Below are 21,206 nucleotides of genomic sequence, written 5' to 3'. Positions count from 1 at the left end.
TCAGCCTGAGAGCGGCGAGCCCTGAACGCCCAGCCAACCAGCGCGCAGAAACCCAACCCAGCCTCGCCTTGCCCATTGCGTGACGTCATTATCCCCCGCCGCCGCCACGGTGGGAGGTGAAGGATTGCTATGCGTTGCCATGGTGACGGTTCCCATGTGCAGAGCTCATGTTTACATAGCGCAATGACAATTTCCCAGAACTGGGAGAGGAAACGAGCTGTCTGTTGCTTCTGACTACCCATTTACTATACTGTTACAACATTTGTTACATAAAAATTATGAAAAAAAAGTTAATTATGTACTCCAGATAGTCTGTTTAAAGAGAACCTGTCACTAAGCTATTCACTCCAATTCTATTATTATTACACCCTATTTATATAGCGCCATCATATTACGCAGCGCTGTACAAGTCCATAGTGATGTCACTAACTGCCCCTCAAAAGGGCTCACAATCTAATGTCCCTACCATAGTAATATGCCTTTAAAGCGTACCTAAATTTCACTTTACATAAAAGGGTAGACAACCCTTTTATAGAAAGAAAAAATTTTGTTTGTTTTTTAAGCGCAATACCCTTTTTTTTAATAAAAAAAAAAGGTGCAGCACCGCCCACCTAGGCGATCAGGATTGAATGGGAGCGCAAAGCCCCTACGTCACGCATCCCGGGAGGCTCTTGGGTGCTCCTTCTGCCCTTGCCTTTTTGTGAAAAGGGAAAAAAATGTCATGATTTGTATTAGAAGGGGGTTGATCAACAGTGATCAAGGAGAAGGAGGAGGGAAAAGTTGCCTTGAGACTTAGCTCCGATGAGGTCATTGGACACTTTAGTAAGGGCTGTTTCAGTGGAATGGGCAGCTCTAAAACCAGACTGGAGGGGGTCAAGGAGAGAGTTGGTGCTCAGGTAATGGGTGAGTCTTTTGTAGACAAGGCATTCAAGAAGTTTGGAGACATATGGGAGAAGGGAGATAGGACGGAAGTTAGGGGGAAGGGAAGGGTCCAGTAAGGGTTTCTTTAGGATAGAGAGAATAATGGCATGTTTGGAAGCGGAGGGGTATTTACCAATAAAAAGGGAGAGGTTTAATAGTTTGGTTAGGGCAGGGGCCAGGGTGGAGGAATGGGCACGGAGTAGATCAGAGGGCATAGGGGCAAGCGGACAGTTAGTAGATGGAGATGATGAGAGAAGAGGCTTCGTCCACAGTAACAGGGCTGAGGGAGGCCAGTAATGATTTACAGGTGGAATGGGTGGGTATTGTTGGAGTGGCTTGGTAAGCACAGACATCAAGTGTGATTTTGTCTATTTTATCTCTAAAGTAGGTGGCTATGTCTTGAGTAGAGAAGGTTGTTGTGGGAGAAGCAGGTGTGGGGTTTAGAAGGGAGTCAGTTGTTGAGAAGAGTAGTTACCTACTTGTCAGTGACGAATATAGCATACAGCGGGTCCCCGTGTAGAACTGACTTGCAGCCCCGGTGGAGGGCCCAGGGGCCCAGTGACACACTTTGCACCTTAATAGGTCTACCCCTGCTACTTACCAAGCACAGGGCCACACCAGGACTGCATGGGGGAATGTAAACTAAGGGACCCTTCAAATCTCAGAAAATAGGTTATTGTGGAGGGGGGTTCAGTAAGAACAATGTCTGTTTTTCATCCAGGGTTCCTCCAATGATTTCAAGGGGTTCCCTAAACAATAGGAATGGCAGAATTCTTCCCCCTGGCCTACAATGTAAAACGAATTCTTCCCATCGACCACCATGCTAATATAGTGTGAGCTGTGGATATAGTAGTTATAGAAAGGGGTTCCCTGAAGACCTGAAAGTTATATTAGGGGTCTCCCCATGTTTAAAATGTCATGAAATACTGCTTTATCGTATTCACTTTCCTCCCCACCAGCAGCTGCTTTGTAGAAGTGTATATATATATATATATATATATATATATATAAATACATATATATATATATATATATATATATACATACATTATTTTTTTTGGTTTTGCAACAAATCATTTAATGCCCAGCTTGAGGCACTTTTTTAAAAAAAATGTTGCAATGTTACAATACTTTTAATTTGAAACTGCCCCTGCAATACATATTTTCACCACTAGATGTCTATGAACTAGATGTCTATGATCTATGAAGATGCCCGAAACTAGTGTTTATGGTAGAATTGTACCCAGTGCCATATAACCCAGAGGACTGTTATGTAAAGTCATTTTGTAATGAAAAATAAACATGACAATAAGTTGCTACATGAATCTTATTTTATTACCAAAATATTTATCTTAAAAAAAGAAAGAAAAAAAATAGCAAAATAGGTAACAAGATAGCTTATATAATAAGCCAACATGTTGGACACATGGTGTGCTACCAATGTAAATAAGCTCCAATCTGAGATATTGAAAACATTGGGTGATTTGCTACTAAGCAATATCAAAGGTACTCAATAAATCTAATTTCCTCCAATATATTCATACCAAGTTATAATATATCCTTCATGTCAATAGGATACTGTACACAAATTAGAAAAACTGTACACATTGGCACTCAATACCCTAGGGGCAATATTCTATTCTTTAGTCTACTTCTTCCATTCTGGATGAATCATCATCGCCCTCTAGTGGGGGCATGTCTTCGACCACAGGGCTTGTGATTTCCTCCTGAGTGATGTCATCTTCATCAATCGCTGTACAAAGAAATTAAAGGTCAGTAAACCTTCGCAACAGATGCCCATTAAAAAATTTCCCCTCATCTCCTATTTTTTATATTATGGATTTCCTATTGCATGACCCTTGCATCACCAGGGCCATTTATGGAGGGTGAAGCTCCTCAGTAGAGACCGAGGCCCTAATTTAATAAAGCTCTCCAAGGCTAGAGAGGATACACTTGTTTCAGTGAAACTGGGGGTCCAGCAAACCTGGACTGAATTTCCTAAACGTCATTAGCTAATAGTGTTTTAAATTCTAGACCGGATCCATTCTAGGTTTGCTGGATCACCCAGCTTCACTGATGAAAGTGTATCTTCTCCAGCCTTGGAGAGCTTTAATAAATCAGGGTCAGAAACAGTAAAAACCTGACCAGGATTCTAACCGTTCCCCGCTGTGTCCAAAACCATAAAAAGTTCCTACTATAGATATTCTGTGCTCTACTCTAATCCCAATGGGATCAACTATAGGAAGAAATGGAGGTTTTAAAACTACAAATTTTATGTCCCCAGTAATATTTTCACATATACACAGGGACAGACATAGAGAGGTGCACTGTGTTACTGAATAAGGGCCCTCCTTATCCAACAAGGAACCCCATGGGGCCCCCAGTCAGTCTGAAGGGAGGGCCCCATGTCAGTACTGCTCAGGGCCCCTCTGTTGGCTATGTCCACCACTGATGTCTCAGATCTTTATATAGCTGTTTGGATTTATTAACATTTTACAAGAGCCATCCTAGGTTCAAAGAGGCTTCAGTATTGTATGTGACCTTAAGGAAAACCTATTCCTATGATATGTTGTACTAAAAGGGGCTCACCTAATCCAAGCTTGATCATTCTGTAAATGCGGTTTGCATGTGTTTGTGGGTCCTCCAGGGTGAAACCAGAAGACAGCAGGGCAGTTTCATAGAGTAGAATCACCAGATCCTTCACAGATTTATCATTCTTGTCGACCTCAGCCTTCTGCCGTAAAATTTCAATGATCGGGTGATCACAGTTGATTTCGAGATGTTTCTTGGCCGCCATATAACCCATCGTGGAATTGTCTCTGAGTGCCTGAGCTTTCATGATACGCTCCATGTTGGCTGTCCATCCATAGGTGCTGGTCACTATGCAGCATGGAGACTCCACCAATCTGTTGGAGATCACCACCTGGAGATTAAATACTAATTAGAAAAGCTTGAACTTTTAAACAAACCATTGTAAGTTCCAATACTTTAAAGGACAGAATGTCTAGCTTGGCTTTATATTCTTTTATGACACAAGAAAAACTTACCTTCTCAATCTTCTTATCCAGAATGTCTTTCATGACTTTGAGGAGTTCCTCAAACTTGGCTTGGATCTCTTCCTTCTTTTTCTTCTCCTCTTCATCCTCAGGAAGTTCCAGGCCTTCCTTTGTAACTGACACCAAAGTTTTGCCATCAAACTCCTTCAGCTGCTGCACACAGTACTCATCGATGGGTTCCGTCATGTAGAGGACTTCTAGACCGTGTTTACGGAGCCTCTCCACAAAGGCCGAATGGGCCACCTGCTCCCTGGTCTCACCTACACGTAGACAAGGAAAAATAGAAGAGTATAAAGAATTGTGCAGCACATGCGCTTCCTCTGAATAGTCCAGACTGGATCCAGGGATCAACTATTACCAAGAGATCTGGTCATACAGTCATACCTGTGATGTAGTAGATATGTTTCTGGTTCTCCTTCATACGTGATACATAGTCTGCCAGTGAAATCATTTCATCTCCAGAAGCTGAGGAGTGATAACGCAACAGTTCGGAAAGCTTCTTACGATTTTGAGTGTCCTCGTGAATTCCAAGCTGTAAAATGGAAAGCAGTGGATTTTTATATCTAAAAATATTGATATTGACCTTAAAATCACTTAAAGAAAAAATCTAGGGAAACTATCATGGGGCACCACGGGCACTGCAAAGGTAAATGCTCATTTATTTTAGCTGATTTCTTTCTGATCACACTCAGTTGGTGCTCTTCTCTGAAGTTCAGGGTTGTGGGAGAGCTCTAAGTGTCCTCACAGTGCTGGTCTTGCATTGTACCTGATGACATTAGAGACCTGCGACTGACAGACAAAGCACCAAAGAGAGTTCGGGGGACCAGCAATGTAAGAGATGGAAACTTGTATAATCAAGCGTTTATGGTACATAAAAAAAGTACTTTAATGTTCTCCGGGACAAAGCATTTAAGCATTGTAGAGGGACACTATAATTTCCTCAAAGTTAGGTTTTAAGACAAAAGAGCCATTCATAACACCACCATATCTCCCAGTTTTGAACTTTGCAATTTTCAGCCATATCATATTGCCTAAATGGAAACCTCCTATTCATGTGGCACCCAACATGTTTACCTCCAACAATCTATTCTGCCACTAATACTGCTATAAACAGCAAGTAAGTTAGTAAGTTTGCAAATACAATGCTTGGAAACCTCAGCTACAAATTGGTGACTGTGCCAGTTCATATTTTCACTCTGTTGGCTGATAATGGGCATCTGAAATTTGGGAGTGGTTGTAACAATAAAAGCCTAATCTGAAATCTTTCAGAGCCCAAGAATAAGCTAAAATACCCAGGATCCGGAGGTCTTCATTTGCACCATATTGGAATTACAGCATTATTGTCTCCTCTTTAAGATTTCATTGCATTAACCCCTACTGATGTTAAAACTAGAACTAGAACAATTACTAATAAAAGTTAAGAATGGCTCAACCAGATAAGGATTCACAAGGTGAACTTATTCTTTACTTTGCTAATGTGAATTCAGTAAACATTGAACATGATCGGTTGCCTGGGGGATCCTCTTCTCTTACCTTAATATTCTTGGAGAACTGCTCATAGAACTTTTTGTAGTTCTCTTTGTCCTCAGCCATCTCTGTGAACAATTCCAGGCACTTTTTCACCAAGTTCTTCCGGATAACTTTGAGAATTTTGCTCTGTTGCAACATCTCACGGGAAATATTCAATGGTAGGTCTTCAGAGTCCACAACACCTTTAATGAAGTCTACCAGACAAAAAATGATCACATGAGCAATAGTGTACTATGTAAATTTTTTTTCTAGGTAATAGTTACTTTTTATCACTAGTCCCTCATCCTGTTTTTTAAATAATACAGTTTCACTACAAGCATAGAGGCTATCGGCCTGATTTATTTAAGCTCTCCAAGGCTGGAGAGGATACACTTTCATCAGTGAAGCTAGTTGATCCAGCAAACCTGAAATGGATCTGGTTCAGGATTGCCAACATTTGCTAAAAACTAGCAAATGCCTTTTAAGAAATCCATTTCAGGTTTGCTGGATCGCCCAGCTTTTTTGATGAAAGTGTATCCTCTCCAGTCTTGGAGAGCTTTAATAAATCATGGGGGAACTGGGATACAAAGAAAGATTGTCCTGAGCAAAAGCATACAGCATTTTCTCTGAATTCAAGTGACAGGTTCACTTAAGAGCCAGCTGGTTTTAGTTAGCTGCTGGAGGGTTAAAGCACCTGGTAGTTTCTTCTATATCTTGGGGACTCTCTTAATAAGATCTCTGAGCTGAGTTCCCATGTATTTACCCTCTATGAGGCGGGTTCCATCTTCCCAGATGGTTATATTTATATATTACTATATTTTATATAGTGAAGAATGGGAAGATCAGTGAGCAAATCTCCAAAACTTATATTGGTACTTATTTACATTAATGTTCAAACTGCCTGCTGAAATTTTACAGAAAGAATTATGTAACAAGAACTTACTAAGAAATTCTGGGATGAGCTCTTCACAATTGTCCATGATAAACACTCTGCGCACATACAATTTGATGTTATTCTTCTTCCTCTTGTTCTCAAACAAGTCGAAAGATGTCCGTCTGGGCACAAAGAGGAGAGCCCGAAATTCAAGCTGTCCCTCAACGGAGAAATGCTGAAAAATAACAGGAAGGTACATCAGTCATGTAATAAGCATAAACCCTGATATGATCCCAGTTTCTCATTTTTTAAAAAATGGGGAACCCTTTATACAACTTTCAAGTCTCAGGGAACTCCTAACAATGATACGCCCAATTCCTGGTACACAGCTGGCCAGATGGAGGCATGCCACCCCAAAGATTCCCGAATAGATCATTGGTGTTAGTGAGGGACACAAATTGCTAAAGGAACCCCTACCGGTAGCAACCTCTGAAGCAATCCAAAGGTTAGAAATCATTGCACTAATGTGCATTAAGTGGTGGAATACCGGTAATAATAAGGGTCTCTTACTTTCACAGCCAGGTGATCCTTTGTTTTCTGTAGTTTCTGCTTCAGCTTCATCATCGCTGATTTCCTTCTCACGTTGCTTTTCTACCTGTGTGACAAGAATGAGTGAGCCCAGGTTCTATGACATTGGGGTTTAGAAAGCAATATCTATGAAGAATTTTACTAAGCAATATTTTTCCTGCAGATCATATAATGTTACCTGCAGCTGTGAATTTAGTCCTTATCTGTCCCACTGCATTGGCCTGGCTGGCCATACACATGGCAATTTAACAGAAGGATCAATTTCACTTTTTTGCAAAACATTTTAGTGCGTAGGATACTTACATACAAAGTAATAGGATAGCCAATAAACTGGGAATGTTTCTTCACAACATCCTTAATCCTCTTTTCTTCCAAGTACTCAATCTGGTCTTCCTTCAGATGCAGGATGACTTTTGTACCTCGCCCCAGAGGTTCATCTGACAAAGCAAAACATGACAAAATGAATAGCTCTGATCTGACACCAAATATAAGAAAAGGTTTTCAGTAACCAAAAGACAACATAAAGTTAGGAGGGCTCAACCATATCACACTGGAGTGCATTATAATGAATACAATATCTGGAACTCCCTGCAAGCACCACCCCATCCCTAGCTAACCCCAGTCCTTCTAAGAGTCTTCTCACACCATGCCGGAAGTGCAGCTAAATTTCCCAGTCATCAGTCATAAATGTCCCAGTGTTAAAAAGTATGTCTAGCCAAATTATTTTTTTTTCTTAGCTTTGGATTGAACAGGAAGGGATTAGGAATCTTCCAAGGCTTGTATTGTCATATGGTGCTCCAATGGAGAGATTTACCCTTATTTCTTGCCCTTCTGACATTTCACCAGACAGAAAGTGAGGGGAACTCTCTCACAGCAACACAGTCTTTATATTTCTGTGATGCAGATTTTCCCCCATTTCCTGCCTGATTAATCCATTCCAAGCAGGGCAGGAATGGAATTTAGTATTATAGAAGGTAAGGGAGACATTGCATGGGAAGTGGATGTTAACCTTGTAAAGTTCATCCACTTCAAAGGTTATGGAAATTGTGAATAGAGTAGGTTTGAGTTTAACCCACCATGGGATTTAACCCCATCTCCACACATCACCATACACTGTATTAAGCAAAATTCTGCATTTCATACCAAGCAATCTGTAAGAAAATAATTACTAATGTGACCCTAGTATTGAGAAATCTGTTTGATTGCTATGGATCATATCACTGATCAGCATTGATCATTTCTTCACCACCTTTTTATAGTAGAAGAAAACAAACTTTACCACTTACTGTTATCCACTCTAACAGTGAAGGATCCTCCAGCTGAAGATTCCCAGGCATACTGCTCATCATCATTATGCTTGGTGATCACCGTCACTTTCTCAGCAACGAGATAGGCAGAGTAGAAACCAACACCAAACTGACCAATCATGGAGATATCAGCTCCGGCTTGCAGAGCCTCCATGAAGGCTTTGGTTCCGGATTTGGCGATGGTTCCCAGGTTGTTGATGAGATCAGCTTTGGTCATGCCGATTCCTGTGTCAATAATGGTCAGGGTTCTATCCTGTCTGTTGGGGATCAAGTCAATCTTTAGATCTTTCCCAGAATCTAATTTGCTGGGATCAGTGAGACTCTCATAGCGGATCTTGTCAAGTGCCTAAAAGGATGAAATAATTATAGGTCAAATTAGAATATTTATATTATAGTAAAGGCTTACAAATATAGCTGTTGTCCTTTAGTAGCTATCAGGAGACATCACCTAAAGCAATGGAGATGTCTCATTAAAAATAAGTGTTAATGGGTCAACTTATCCTTATAGTATATTTCCACCCATTTATTCTTCAGTTCTGGAAACAGTAGGTAAGAGTTGACCTCCTATCAGGTTTTTAATGCTGTCTCTCTCTACTGGAGAGAATTTACCCGTCTCAATGGCTAGCACGAGGGTTTCAGGTTCAAATTTTGGACAGGATATTATATTCATGCAGTTTTCCCTTCAATTTCCTCTGGTACCCAGGTTATCTGCCTTCCAAAATGGACCTTAGATTATACTAGGGATATTAGGATGTGTGCTCCCTTGTTCGATAGTTGGTGTCATTATAATTATGGACTCTGTAAAGGACTGCATATTGGCATATTATTGATAATAATACATTTTGTTCTGATGACCAATAATATTGGTCATAGAAAAGTCTAGGTTTTCCTGTGGTCACTAAAACATTTTGCAGGGGGATGAATTTTCCAATTTAACAATGACATTGACAATTTTCTTAGGGATTAGGGTTTCTTAGGGGATTTCCACTGCAGAAACCCTAAAAATGATTGTTTATTGATTGGCTACTTAATGGGCACAGAATTGGGCTAAGACTGTCCACCTCTAGTAATATAAACAACCTAATATTTATTAATAATTAATATAGCTTTGCAAATACATGATCATTGTATGCAAGTTTTGTTCAGATGGAGCAGTGATAGAATTACAATACATGTATTTATTTATGCAACTTACATCAGATGAGTTGGAAATGATTTCTCGTAAAAAGATCTCTTTGTTAGAATAGAAAGTATTGATGATCAGTGACATAAGCTGAGCTATCTCAGCCTGGAAAGCGAAGGTCTCCACCTCCTCGTCCATTGGTCTATGTTCTTCAGGCATCCTGGGAACGAAGAAATATATGACACTGTTATTTGGCATTACCCTGCGAAGAGCTGGTTTAAAAGTTAATCTGTGTACACATGCAAGATCACCATCACCCAAGATGAAAAAAATAAGCTAATCTAAGTAGTGCAGTTATTCCTATAAGATCATTTAGCAGCTTGACATGCTGGATTACTAAACAGCCAATATGAATTGCAGCTATTGTTTAGTAATGGGGAGGATGCAGCATGGTGCCTCCTGCTTGTCTTCCACCATAACTTAGTTATAGGTCAGATAAGTTAACAAGCAGCTTGTTTGTACATCACCCATCGCGTCTACTGTCACCCACTGTCAATCAGATGCAACAATGATTGAGCTTCTGTATGGGGCTTTACCCTAAAAACAGCAAAATATAGCCACCAGACAGAGCATCTATCTGAGACCACTGTCCCATGGAATTATTCAAATACCTTTTTGCAGTACACATTTGCAAACAATGCAGCCATGAATAATGTGGACCTATCAGTAATCCTATATGTTTGCATGAATACATTCTTGGGTTATCTCAATGCATATCATACTCACATTGCTAGTATCCAAACCATGACCAATCAATTGCAACATAAACTTGTGTGATATATGCCCTCTGCAAAGTTACAGAATTCTGCAGCTCTCCCAGCATCTCTACTTACCTGATCTATAAGTATTCTAGTTGCACTATAGTTAAATATGTGCGTCAGATTGCTCCTTGTCCTTTGCTGTGATAAAGATGTGTCGTCTTCTGTATTTCTATCCTTATCTAGGGTCTGCAGCTTCTATGTATTCCTTTAAGATGCCTATGTGGCTTCTTTATATTTGATGCTCCTTTGTGTTTCTGTCTTGCCTTCCTCTGGGGTAACTGCAGCCAAGCTGTGCCAACTCTCTTTTATAGCACCAGCAGCTCATTCTAGAAGAGTCTCTCATACTGAGCTAGAAGGGGTGAGAAGCTTCCAGGGAGGGTATCAGATTCCATGGAAGACTGTGCATGTGTTGGGACACCAGGAATGGGTTATTAATAGCTGCTGCAGATCTACATTTGTCTGCTATGCTCAAAAATTGTATTCTGAGGCTTTCCTGAACCTTCACCTAGCAAAGAAGGTTATTCCAAGATTTAATTACTCGAAAAGGAAGAGCTTTGTAAGATAATTGCAACTGTATATGGCTTTGTGAATCGTGGACTGTAGTATATAAGTATTTGTAATATTCCCCAAAAATCTTAGCAATTTGTTTAAGTACTCCCTGCCCATCCCTGTTTACCCCTGGGGTAGCGTCCGCTGCCTTATTTCCAGCCAGCCGGGCCAGCAGACTATACGCTTTATTCCATTAATCATAAAATCTATGTTGGGTATAAACCAAAGCTTTCTCAACTTGATCTATGTCTAGTTCTTTCAATTGGTTGAGGATAATTATCACCCTGAAATGAAAAGGGGAGCCTTGGGACTTATGTATCAATTGCATTTTATTTTTTTGGGGCACCAGGCACGGCTCCCATCGACTAACTAAGAAGAGACATGTAAATGTAACAATTTGTGCTTACCAATAAACTGCAGAAGTAGGAGCTGGGTTACACAAAGGTAAGCAGGGAAATCCCAAACTCCAAGGTGGACAAGAACAGAATGAAAATTATGGTAAGGAAATCTCCCTTTTGGAGTATTCATGGATTATAACAATTTAGGGGCTGACCTAGCCAATAATCACCACCTATAAAAAAATATTTTAGGGTGGAATGAGCCCTATTATTTACCAAATAACATATGTATCAACTAATGTTTAGTTATATAAGGTTTTGTGATTCTGAGCATCTAACAGATGCTTAGAAATAAACTGTGCTTGTTCACAACTTTTTTCAAGGGGTAACACATACCCACTTTCAAAAAGTTTACTATTGGAAGAAATTGGTTTGTTTTTTTCTCCTTCTTTTCCGGCATTTGTCTATGGAAGTATTGACAAGCATTTTTTCAGATGCTACACGCTGCTCCATCCGCCTTTACAGACCTAAAATTACCACTTTTGCAAGCGTTTCAAAGCTAGGCTTTGCAACCACAAGCTTTTGCCAAAGACTGAAAAAGACTTAGGCTAGGTACACACGTCAGATGATGAATTTGCGCTCGTCTGACATCGTTCATGGATCAGTCCTGACAAACGACTGCAATGGAAGTGAAGGGGAGAGAGCGCAATGGGCTGCCATCACCCGTCCTCCTCCCTCCCGTCTCCATAGAGCAGTGCTGTATGCAGCGGGCCCTTTCATGCATCTTTCAGTCTTTTGCTGTTGGAAAGGATCGTGAAAGATCCTTTCCAATGTCAAAAGTCAAAAGGTTATCGATCCCAGGCACCTAAAATGTTGCCAGTGGATCCAGGATTGCACCAACCAGGAGCAGGTTAAAAAGGATTCCTCTGTGCAAAAACTTAAGTAGAACTATAGTTCTGCATTTTAGAATTGCATGCAAGCAGATGATGTCCCCATGTTTGTTCGCAATCTTTCTAATACACTGGTATGTGCAGTATTCAGGGAAATACATGATCCCAGTCTGGCCAACCAAGATGGTTAAGGATCTAACAGAAAAGAGGAGAGGAAGAAGATGGCAACATTTACAATATTGCAAGGACAGGTGAGTGTAAATAAAGAAATTGCAATCAGGCAGGTAAGTTTACAGACATCCTCTGCCCCTTCTGCAATAAAGAACCTGCCTGGTTGTCATTTTTTTCTATTTGAGGCCAGCTCTACACCTATAAACTGCACACAATAATATATGTGTTACTGCTACCCATCATAGAGTATTGCAGTGAAATTCCTTTTGAATGGTATTCCAGTGCATTAATGTGGTCACTTTAGGGTGTTTGTGCCATTATAAGCCTCTTGTTACATTATCCATGATATAAATGTAAAAATCCAGCAGAAATTGGAGGGATCTCATCAAAATGGGCACAGCAGGTTCACAGACCTAGGAACCTAGCACAGGGATGTGGGAAATAATAGATCTCACCAATAGTGTCTCCAAGAGATATAAGAAACTGACCTTTGAAGAAGGTCAGCAACAATGAATGGAAATAGAAGTGAGTGACGTTAGCATTTATGTGCACAGATCTTACCACTGGTTATAAACAATAAGTTGCCTAAGTGTAATGCAACTTGCTGGTATCCACCAAAACCTGAATGACAGTTAGAGCATGCCGTACGTTACAATGGGAATCAGTGGTATTACAAACATCACCTTTGCCGTGATAGTCACTTTGTAGGGATCAGTGACCACAATTAACATTTATTGCCATTTTTAGCTAGATAAAGTGTTGATCAGTTACTGCCTTCAAGCAAATTGAGCTTCTGATTCCAAATTTGGGGTAAATACAGCATGGCAATCAAAACTTTATTTGCCATTATATAAAATCTTATCGGGCATATAATTATGGCAACATACAAATATCAAATAGATTTGCAAAAATAAAGAAAACAGAATTGCCGATTTGAATCTTTATATATACACCAATAAACCCCATTATTGACTGCACATTGTGATGGAGGGAAAAGAATACCAGGAATGATTGCAGCCCCCTCCGATTTTGTGCTACTTCCCCCACCTCCTAGATTGTAAGCTCTTCGGGGCAGGCACCTCTCCTATGTCATTGTCTGTATCTGTCTGTCATTTGCAACCCCTATTCAATGTACAGCGCTGCGTAATATGTTTAATAAAAATAATAATATTGTAGCGGTGCAGACAATGAACATCTGAGCTCTGGAAAAGTCCAGAAGGTTCATGGGTGCAGCTGGCAATATGTCATCCCGGAGGTATGGACACTCATGCATCTTGTACTATAAATAGAGACTTCCATGACTGGCTGAGGCTGGGTGCCCGGGCCAACTACAGATCATGTTTAATACTACACAGCTTTTATAATAAAACTGGCACACCAATGGGTGAAGGATGCAACATGAGGAAGCAGCTGCAAAAAGTCACACAAAAGGTTGTATGACAAAATCTTCTAAAAGTATTCTATTCAAAACTAAGCTTTTAATAAAATGACCCCTGGTGATCCTGCAGGCTACATGTGGCTGCTATACTATACATGATGCAGGCGTGGCTGCCATCATCTGGAAAAATGCACCAAGCCCAGGTTCATATCATTGCTCTGCAGCTACAATGTGCTGCTCATCTGCAATAGAAAGCACTTTTCCGTCATCAAGGTGCACTGCATTATAGGAATGGCACCTTTACTGGTCAGTAAGGCAGCCAAATCAAATTGGTGTCTGTTTTACTGAGGGGTCTGTCACTGAGTATGTGTCTCTTTGGAGGGGGGAAGAATATGTCACAGGGATCCTTTGTTGCTATTATTATTATGTAGCACCAACATAATATGCAGCGCTGTACATTAAATAGGGGTTGCAAATGACAGATACAGACAGTGACCCAGGAGGAGGAGAGTACCCGGCCACAAAGAGCTTACAATCTAGGAAAAGGAGAAGTAACACACAATAGGAATCTGGCTTTGGGATGGGGTTATACCACTGAGGATCTGTTACCTGGGAAGGGGGTCTAAGCTGTGCGGTATAGGTTGTAGTGGAGAGGGAGGGGTCCAGTTCCATATATCAGGGCCCGGGTCTGTAGCTACTCCACTGGCATTGGGGAAAGAGGAAATGATGGGAATGCATGAGCCCATTTCTACCAAACACAAACAAGCAAAGCTCTACATCTCCCTACGCCCTTGAATTATTCTTATGGCTTGGTAGAGATTGCTGTCTATCCAAAGAAGAATGTTTTATATAAAAGACAAAACTGTCATTGATGTCTGGATCTCCACTTGAAAGATTTCCGTTCACTTCCTCCTTCCACCAACAGAAACAGGAAGCTCCCCAGAGGATGCAGACAGCGGAAGAAGATCGGGGTGTCACACCATTGATTTTCAAAATGCATATGTTTATTTCTTCATAAAACTAAAACTAACATGCTTTGGGGACCACAGAATTCACCTTCATCGGGGCTTAAAAAATAGGCTTGTCGTTTGTGTGTTGATATGAGGAGAGAGCAGTGTAACATAAAGAAGAGCTCATAACTGTGCTGCTTCTTCTTTGACTGTTCATTCACAGGATAGGGCCAGTCCAGGATGACATGGGTATAGGAGAAGAGGGTTAAATGATTTTGGCTAACTGAATGAGGACATCTAGTGTAGAAAAAAAGTACTACAGTGGTGGAATTCTCTGGATTGCTTAAATTAGACTTGAAATGGGGACATCTAGTGGCAGAAAAAAGAGCTGCAGGGAATTAGCTGAATTGAATATTTATAGGGACATCTAGTGTCAGAAAAGAAATACTGCAAGGAAAATCTCTGGATTATCTATAGCTGGGACCGAGGACATCTAGTGGCAGAAAAAAGAGCTGCAGGGAATTAGCTGAATTGAATATTTATAGGGACATCTAGTGTCAGAAAAGAAATACTGCAAGGAAAATCTCTGGATTATCTATAGCTGGGACCGAGGACATCTAGTGGCAGAAAAGAATTATTGCAGGGGAAATCTCTAAATCTGGAACTTGGGGCATCTAGTTCCAGAAAAGAAGTACTTGCAGAGGTGAAAAACTCAAAGACTGGAACTGGGAATACCTAGTTGCAGAAAGAAGTACTGTAGGAGAGCAATTTTCTGGATTGATTATCTAAGACTGGAACTGAGGATATCTAGTGGCAGAAAAGAAATACTGTAGGGGAAGACTGGATTCATTATTAAGGCAGCGGTCACCAACCGATGGTCCACGGTTCTGGCTGGTGCGCCCCCGAGTGGGGTCAGGAGAAGGACCCTGCTGGAGGGACACCCCGACAGGAGACGCGGACCATGTCTCCTGTACGGATCGCAGGCTCAGGGTTTGTGATTCTGGACATTCTCAGACCTACGATGGGAAAGTGGGCGGGTTTTGGCATTATGCCCTCACTCTGGGGGAAGTTTCTTCCCCTCTGTGTGACACCTGGCCCCCGGCGCATGTGCGGTCCAGAGCTGGTAATTTTAGTGGTCTGTGGGACCGAAAAGGTTGGTGAGCACTGATCTAAGGCTGGGACTGAGGACTTCTAGTTGCAGAAAAGAATTATTGAAGAGGAAATATCTGGATAGAATATATAAAACTGGAACTGGGGACACCTAGTTGCAGAAAAAAAGTACTGCGGGGGTGAAAAACCCTGGATTGATTATCAAGCCTGCAACTGGGGACATCTAGTGGCAGAAAAAAAGTATTGTAGGGGTGGAATTCTGTGGATTATCTAAAACTGGAAGTGAGGACGTCTAGTGGCAGAAAATACATACTACAAAAAAAATCTCGGGATTGATTATCTAAAACTGAAACTAAGGACATCTAGTGGCTGAAAAGAAGTACTGCAGTGGTGGAAATCTAAGGATTGATTATCTAAAGCTGGGACTGAGAACATCTAGTGGCAGGAAAGAAATCCTGCAGGGGAAATCTCTGTACTGATTAACCTTCTTGGCGGTCTGAATAAGTATTTTTAAATGTCAAAGCTGTACATTTAAAAATACTTATTATTTCAAATTTCCTGCCTGGTTCCCATGCCCCACCGGCATCTGCATCACCTGGCCTCGCATCCCCAACGTTCAAATGCCGGGGGCGCAGTTGCTGGGTGGGCATCAGCAGGCTACACAGATACTGGACGGGCATTGATCGAGGATACCTATGCCAGGAATTGCTTGTGGATGCTGCAGAAACCGCTGGATGACACCACGGGCATGTGGTTACCAGGTAAGCTTTAAAACTCTTTAAGCTTTAAAAGACCAGAACTAGGGATACCTAGTGGCAGAAAAAAAGTACTGTAGGAGAGCAATTCTCTGGATTGATTATCTAAGACTAGAAATGGGGACATCTAGTGGCAGAAAACAAATACTGCAACGGAAATCTCTGGTTTTAATATCTTAGGCAGGGATGTGACTGAGGACATCTAATGGCAGAAAAAGTACTGCAGGGGAATTCTCTGAATTTGTTATCTAAAACTGGAACTTGGGACATCCAGTGGCATAAAAGAAATACTGCAAGGGAAATCTCTGGATTGACTCTAAATATTGCATCAATGGGGTTTGATATTTTGTCTGTTAATGGACAATATTAATTTTAATAATTAAATTGATTTTTTGCTACTTTGTTCTTATAAATTATCATGTACTTATATAGCACTGAGATGTTACTAAGCTCTTTATCACATGATACCTGGAAACAAATGATAGAATGTAAACTGGCAATTATTTTGTAATATTTACTGTAAATAAAGTTCCTTTGACAGTAAAATAACAGTTTCAGTTGTGTGTTTAGTTTCTCTGCCTGTGTTCAGCAGTGGATAAAGTATTAGGGTAATAAATAGTGAAAACCAGAGATTTTATATGCATCAGATTTTTTACAGAATTTTCACTGTGAGCAATGAAACAGCATCATGCTTTCCATGGAGTATTCACAGCCAAACGCAAGAGGGCGTTCAAACAGCACCCAGAGCCAGACGTACTGAGAGCAGGGTTATCACGCATGCGTAGAAGGGGATCTGCGCGTGACTGGTGACAGGCTCCGCCTACTTAGGGAGGGGAGGGCGGTCGCGCGGTGAGCGGAGCCCCGAGGGCTGGGCCGGTGCATGCGCAATGAGTTAGATCCGGGTACTTGGCAGGATGAGAGCGGCTTTCCAAGATGGCGGCGGAGGGAGGAGGGAAGGAAATGAACGAAATTAAGAGCCAGTTCACTACCCGGGAAGGCCTGTACAAGCTCCTCTCTCACTCCGAGTACAGCCGCCCCAACCGCGTCCCCTTCAACTCGCAGGGCTCCAACCCAGTGCGGGTCTCCTTCGTCAACGTCAACGACCAGTCCGGCAACGGCGACCGCATCTGCTTTAACGTGGGCCGCGAGCTCTACTTCTACATCTACAAGGGCGTCAGGAAGGTGAGGGGGCGCCCGCAGGGGGGCGGGGCAACTGACAGGGCTGAGGGGTCACCCAGGAGACGACGGGGGGGCAAGGCGGGGGTCTGCTGAGCTTTGTGATGTCATGTGACGTGTGTGTGTGTGTGTGTGTGTGTAATACAGAGAGATGTCATGTGTGTGTAATACAGAGAGATGTCATGTGTGTGTGTAATACAGAGAGATGTCATGTGTGTGTAATACAGAGAGATGTCCTTTAATAAATCAGGCCCAATGTGTCTTATCCTTTATCTGGGCCGCTGTATTTGGGGATGTCTTGTATAAAGATAACCTTCGTCCTATCATGGGGAAAAAACAGGACAGCCAGCATGTAAAAATAAATGTAAGTTGCAACAAAATGACCTCCACGTAAACGTTACAGTAATAACTGGAAAGGCGTACTTGCTGAAAATATTGTTTTTTTTCTTCTTTAAAGTCTTATCGGCTCCTTCATAACCTTTTGTCTGCATTCATTCATCTTGATAATCATCATGTGGGTTGTAATTTGGCAGCCGCTGGATGAGTTACTTGGCAGGACTCCTTCATACCAGATACAGGGAAAATGCATAGCTCGGTCTTACCTGCCCACCGTATTAAGCAACTTTCTTCTTTTTTTATTTGCCGCAAGTAAACATTTAAGGGTGATTTAAAATGAGGTTCAGATGGCCAGCCTCACATCAACCACCACAAAGTTATCATTGAAACAAATCGGGTTGCTTGAAATCTTTTGTACAAGCGGTTTGCGTGCAGTTGCTGTGCAGTGTATGGAGACTTTTTATTCACTCAGGGAGATTTGTCGCTGATCTGCTTGTACACTTTTATGTCACCTTTTTTGTACGCTTAAAAACGTTTCACAATGCTTTGGAGTTCAACAGCCAGAGAGCAGATATCATATGATGCAGTGCAAAGCAAATGCAAAAAAAAAAAATGCAGCAATCCACCCAAACAGCTAGTGGATGCCCCTTGGACACCAAACAATTGGAAATAAGTGCCTGCCAGTGGTTTTTCCCAAATACTTAAAGACAGAAATCCCTTTGCATAACAGAGATAGATTTTTTTTTTTTTTTTTTTTTTTTGCATAGAAAGTTTTGGGTACAGGGTAGGGAAGCTTTAAAGCGAAACTAAACCCTTATACTCGCCTGTCCCTGTTCCTTGCAGGTTGCTACCATCTTTTTTTCCCTCTCTTCCTGTGGATGATCTTTGGCCATCTTGATTGGCGTACTGGCATGGCATAACCCTTGTGCAGTCGTGCAGAAGTTCATTTGCTCCCCATGCACAAGGGAAGATGGGATTGCTAGGTATTCTGGCAGATAGGAGGGATTGGAACAGATGATGCAATAGCGACCCGTCTGATTTGTGGATTCTTAAAATTCAGCTAAAACTTTCTTTAGCATTTTTGTGCACTTCTAGTGTTCAACCCAGAACATTTTATAAGCTAGAAGATAAGAAATTGCAGGCAGGTGGCTGCACCTGTGTTCTAAACCAGATCTTGGCCACCCAAAAACAGCCGGGTGGTTACTGAAAAGTCCCGGGTGGTGCACCCAGCTATAAGAGACCGGGGAGAACTAAAAATTGTTCATAATCCTCGAAAGACAGATTCTAAAATAGTGCAAAAATAGACCTCTGAAGCTATTCTAATAATTCTGCAGGAATGTTATAACAATAAACAACCCCTAATGAACAAGTAATGTTTGGATTGAATGAGTCGGGTTGTACTTTTTCCATACATAGACGCCTATAACCTAAATATAGAGTCTTTCACATGATGGTCAAACCAGTTTGTGTGACCTGCTATAGCCAGACTCTGCAATAGTTCATCCTCTGTCATGTCTCGCTGCCTTCAAGTAATTTGAATCCGAGGCCTTTGACATTTTTCTTTCCAGGAAATGTTGGGTGTGTAGTGTTCTGCAGCAAATTTGCAAGATAAACTTAAGCTTTGCAATCAAAGGCTTTTAACCTACTGCACAAGATCGTCTCTTTAACACCGAAGGTCCCCTCATGGCCATGATTTGGAGGAGTCCCTGATTTGCTTTTGAAAGGTGTAGCCCGAGAGTTTGGATCCTCATTTTTGCTTGGTTTCTTGATGCAAACTTATCTGGTCCCTATTTATTTAGGAGCAAGGCCTGAAAAACGTAGTCCCATATTTGTAACAAGGAAGAGAACAATGGGTCCCTTTTAAAATTGTTGCCTTCTGCACAGTTGCAGAACATTTTTGGACATGTAAGTATTATAAACCAGCTGCAATAAAAGCACCTGCTTATTTGTTTTATATTGCACCGAGCATTCCTCTCCTCAGTCCTGGCAAACAGATTGGTTTGTCAGCTGTAGGCCTGTTTGCTCTACAAATGCTTGCTGTGTCATCCAGCCACTGTGAGAAGTCTCTTCTATAGAGGTAGCCTCTGCTTATAAGTATTGCTTGTCATTGTCGCTGGAGAATGATAGTCACTGCTGTGTCCCGGCCCAAATTCTACTCAATGTCAAAAAACTTGGCCAGGATATAAAAAAAAATGGTGAATCTGACCAGGTGTGTAAAAATGCAGAACTGAAGTTAATGTTTGAGCTGTGGAATTGCTGCAGCCGGCTAATTCTTGGTAAGGTCAGCATATTGTCCCCAAGCTGCTGAAATGTAGATCTATAAACCGCTACATGTGTTTTCAATAAAAGGTAAATGTTGTAAAATAAGGACTAACGCTACGTACATGTCCAATGGTTCTCGTTCAATAATCAGCTCAGGCCTGATATCAGATGAGAATCTGGTGTGTCGTTTCGACAATCGTCCTGGTGGATCCATGGACTAGGAATGATCGTAATGAAAGTGAAGGGGAGAGCGCACAGCGGGTTCCGCTCTATCAATTTCCCCTCCCCGCTGTTAGAATGGCGCTGTATGTACAGCACTCAGTCACTGTCTTTTTATCGTTAAAAAGGATCTTTCACAATTATTGCACATGTGTATGCAGCCTTAATATCAACATCTTGAATCCTGATTGGTTGTTGTTGTTACTTTTACCATTGTTAGGTTTAGGTAGGTGACCTAGTTGTTTGCTACACTGCAGTATGGAAAAAGGGGGTCATATGGTTGTGCTAGGGCTCTTTAAATCTCCAGACTGAATTGACATGAATAAAATGTATCCTGTGTGATTCAACCATTTGCCAGAAATCAATTTTAAATATGACTTGTACTTCGCATTTCAATACTAATGGATGAGTCAGAGCTAGTCTCCAAATACTAAGCAGCATGAGCTTTTTATCTTGCAGAGTTTTAGGTTGGAACTCTGCAGGGGTCTTGTCACACCTACAGGGAGACCTCTGCTTCTGCACAGGGAGCAATGGGCCTTCTTTCCTGTTTTTAAACATGGAGGGCTGAAATATTTTAGGTCTTAAGAGACCCCTGATATAATTACTATATCCACAGATCACAGTATATTAGTGTGGTGATCAATGGGAAGAATTCCACTTACATTGCTGGCCATTGGGAAGAATGTCACCCTTTACAGATAGCCAAAAAATCATTGGTGTCACCAAAACTCACCTGAGAGGTACAACTCTACCCCAAGGTTCCAACCCTGGTTAGGATAAGCTGACTTAAAGAAGTCCAACTTTGCACCTTGTTTGTTTGATACCCGTTTTGTAATCCTAAACTGAATGTTCAGCTAAGCTTTAAAGTGAATT

General features: G+C 41.4%; 2 protein-coding genes across 2 annotated transcripts in view; one reads left to right on the top strand and one right to left on the bottom strand.

The window, feature by feature from the left end:
* Positions 1–2,234: 2,234 nt before the first annotated feature.
* On the bottom strand, positions 2,235–10,473 carry HSP90AA1 (heat shock protein 90 alpha family class A member 1). Its single transcript, XM_072428430.1, is given in 12 exon segments — positions 2,235–2,674; positions 3,511–3,844; positions 3,969–4,237; positions 4,362–4,509; positions 5,511–5,701; positions 6,430–6,595; positions 6,931–6,948; positions 6,950–7,015; positions 7,252–7,385; positions 8,235–8,601; positions 9,451–9,598; positions 10,272–10,473. Coding segments are annotated over 11 exon segments (1,950 nt in total). The 5' UTR covers position 9,598; positions 10,272–10,473; the 3' UTR covers positions 2,235–2,564.
* Positions 10,474–17,227: 6,754 nt separating this feature from the next.
* WDR20 (WD repeat domain 20) overlaps positions 17,228–21,206 on the top strand; it is a 36,461-nt gene continuing 32,482 nt past the window's right edge. Inside the window, exon 1 of the mRNA XM_072428605.1 lies at positions 17,228–17,522. Coding sequence (XP_072284706.1) covers positions 17,274–17,522 — 249 coding nt within the window. The 5' untranslated portion in view covers positions 17,228–17,273. The remainder of the gene's footprint in view (positions 17,523–21,206) is intronic.

The sequence above is a fragment of the Pyxicephalus adspersus genome, chromosome 12, assembly GCF_032062135.1.
Source record: "Pyxicephalus adspersus chromosome 12, UCB_Pads_2.0, whole genome shotgun sequence".
In the NCBI taxonomy this organism is placed as follows: Eukaryota; Metazoa; Chordata; class Amphibia; order Anura; family Pyxicephalidae; genus Pyxicephalus; species Pyxicephalus adspersus.
This window is presented reverse-complemented; position numbering and strand designations above follow the sequence as displayed.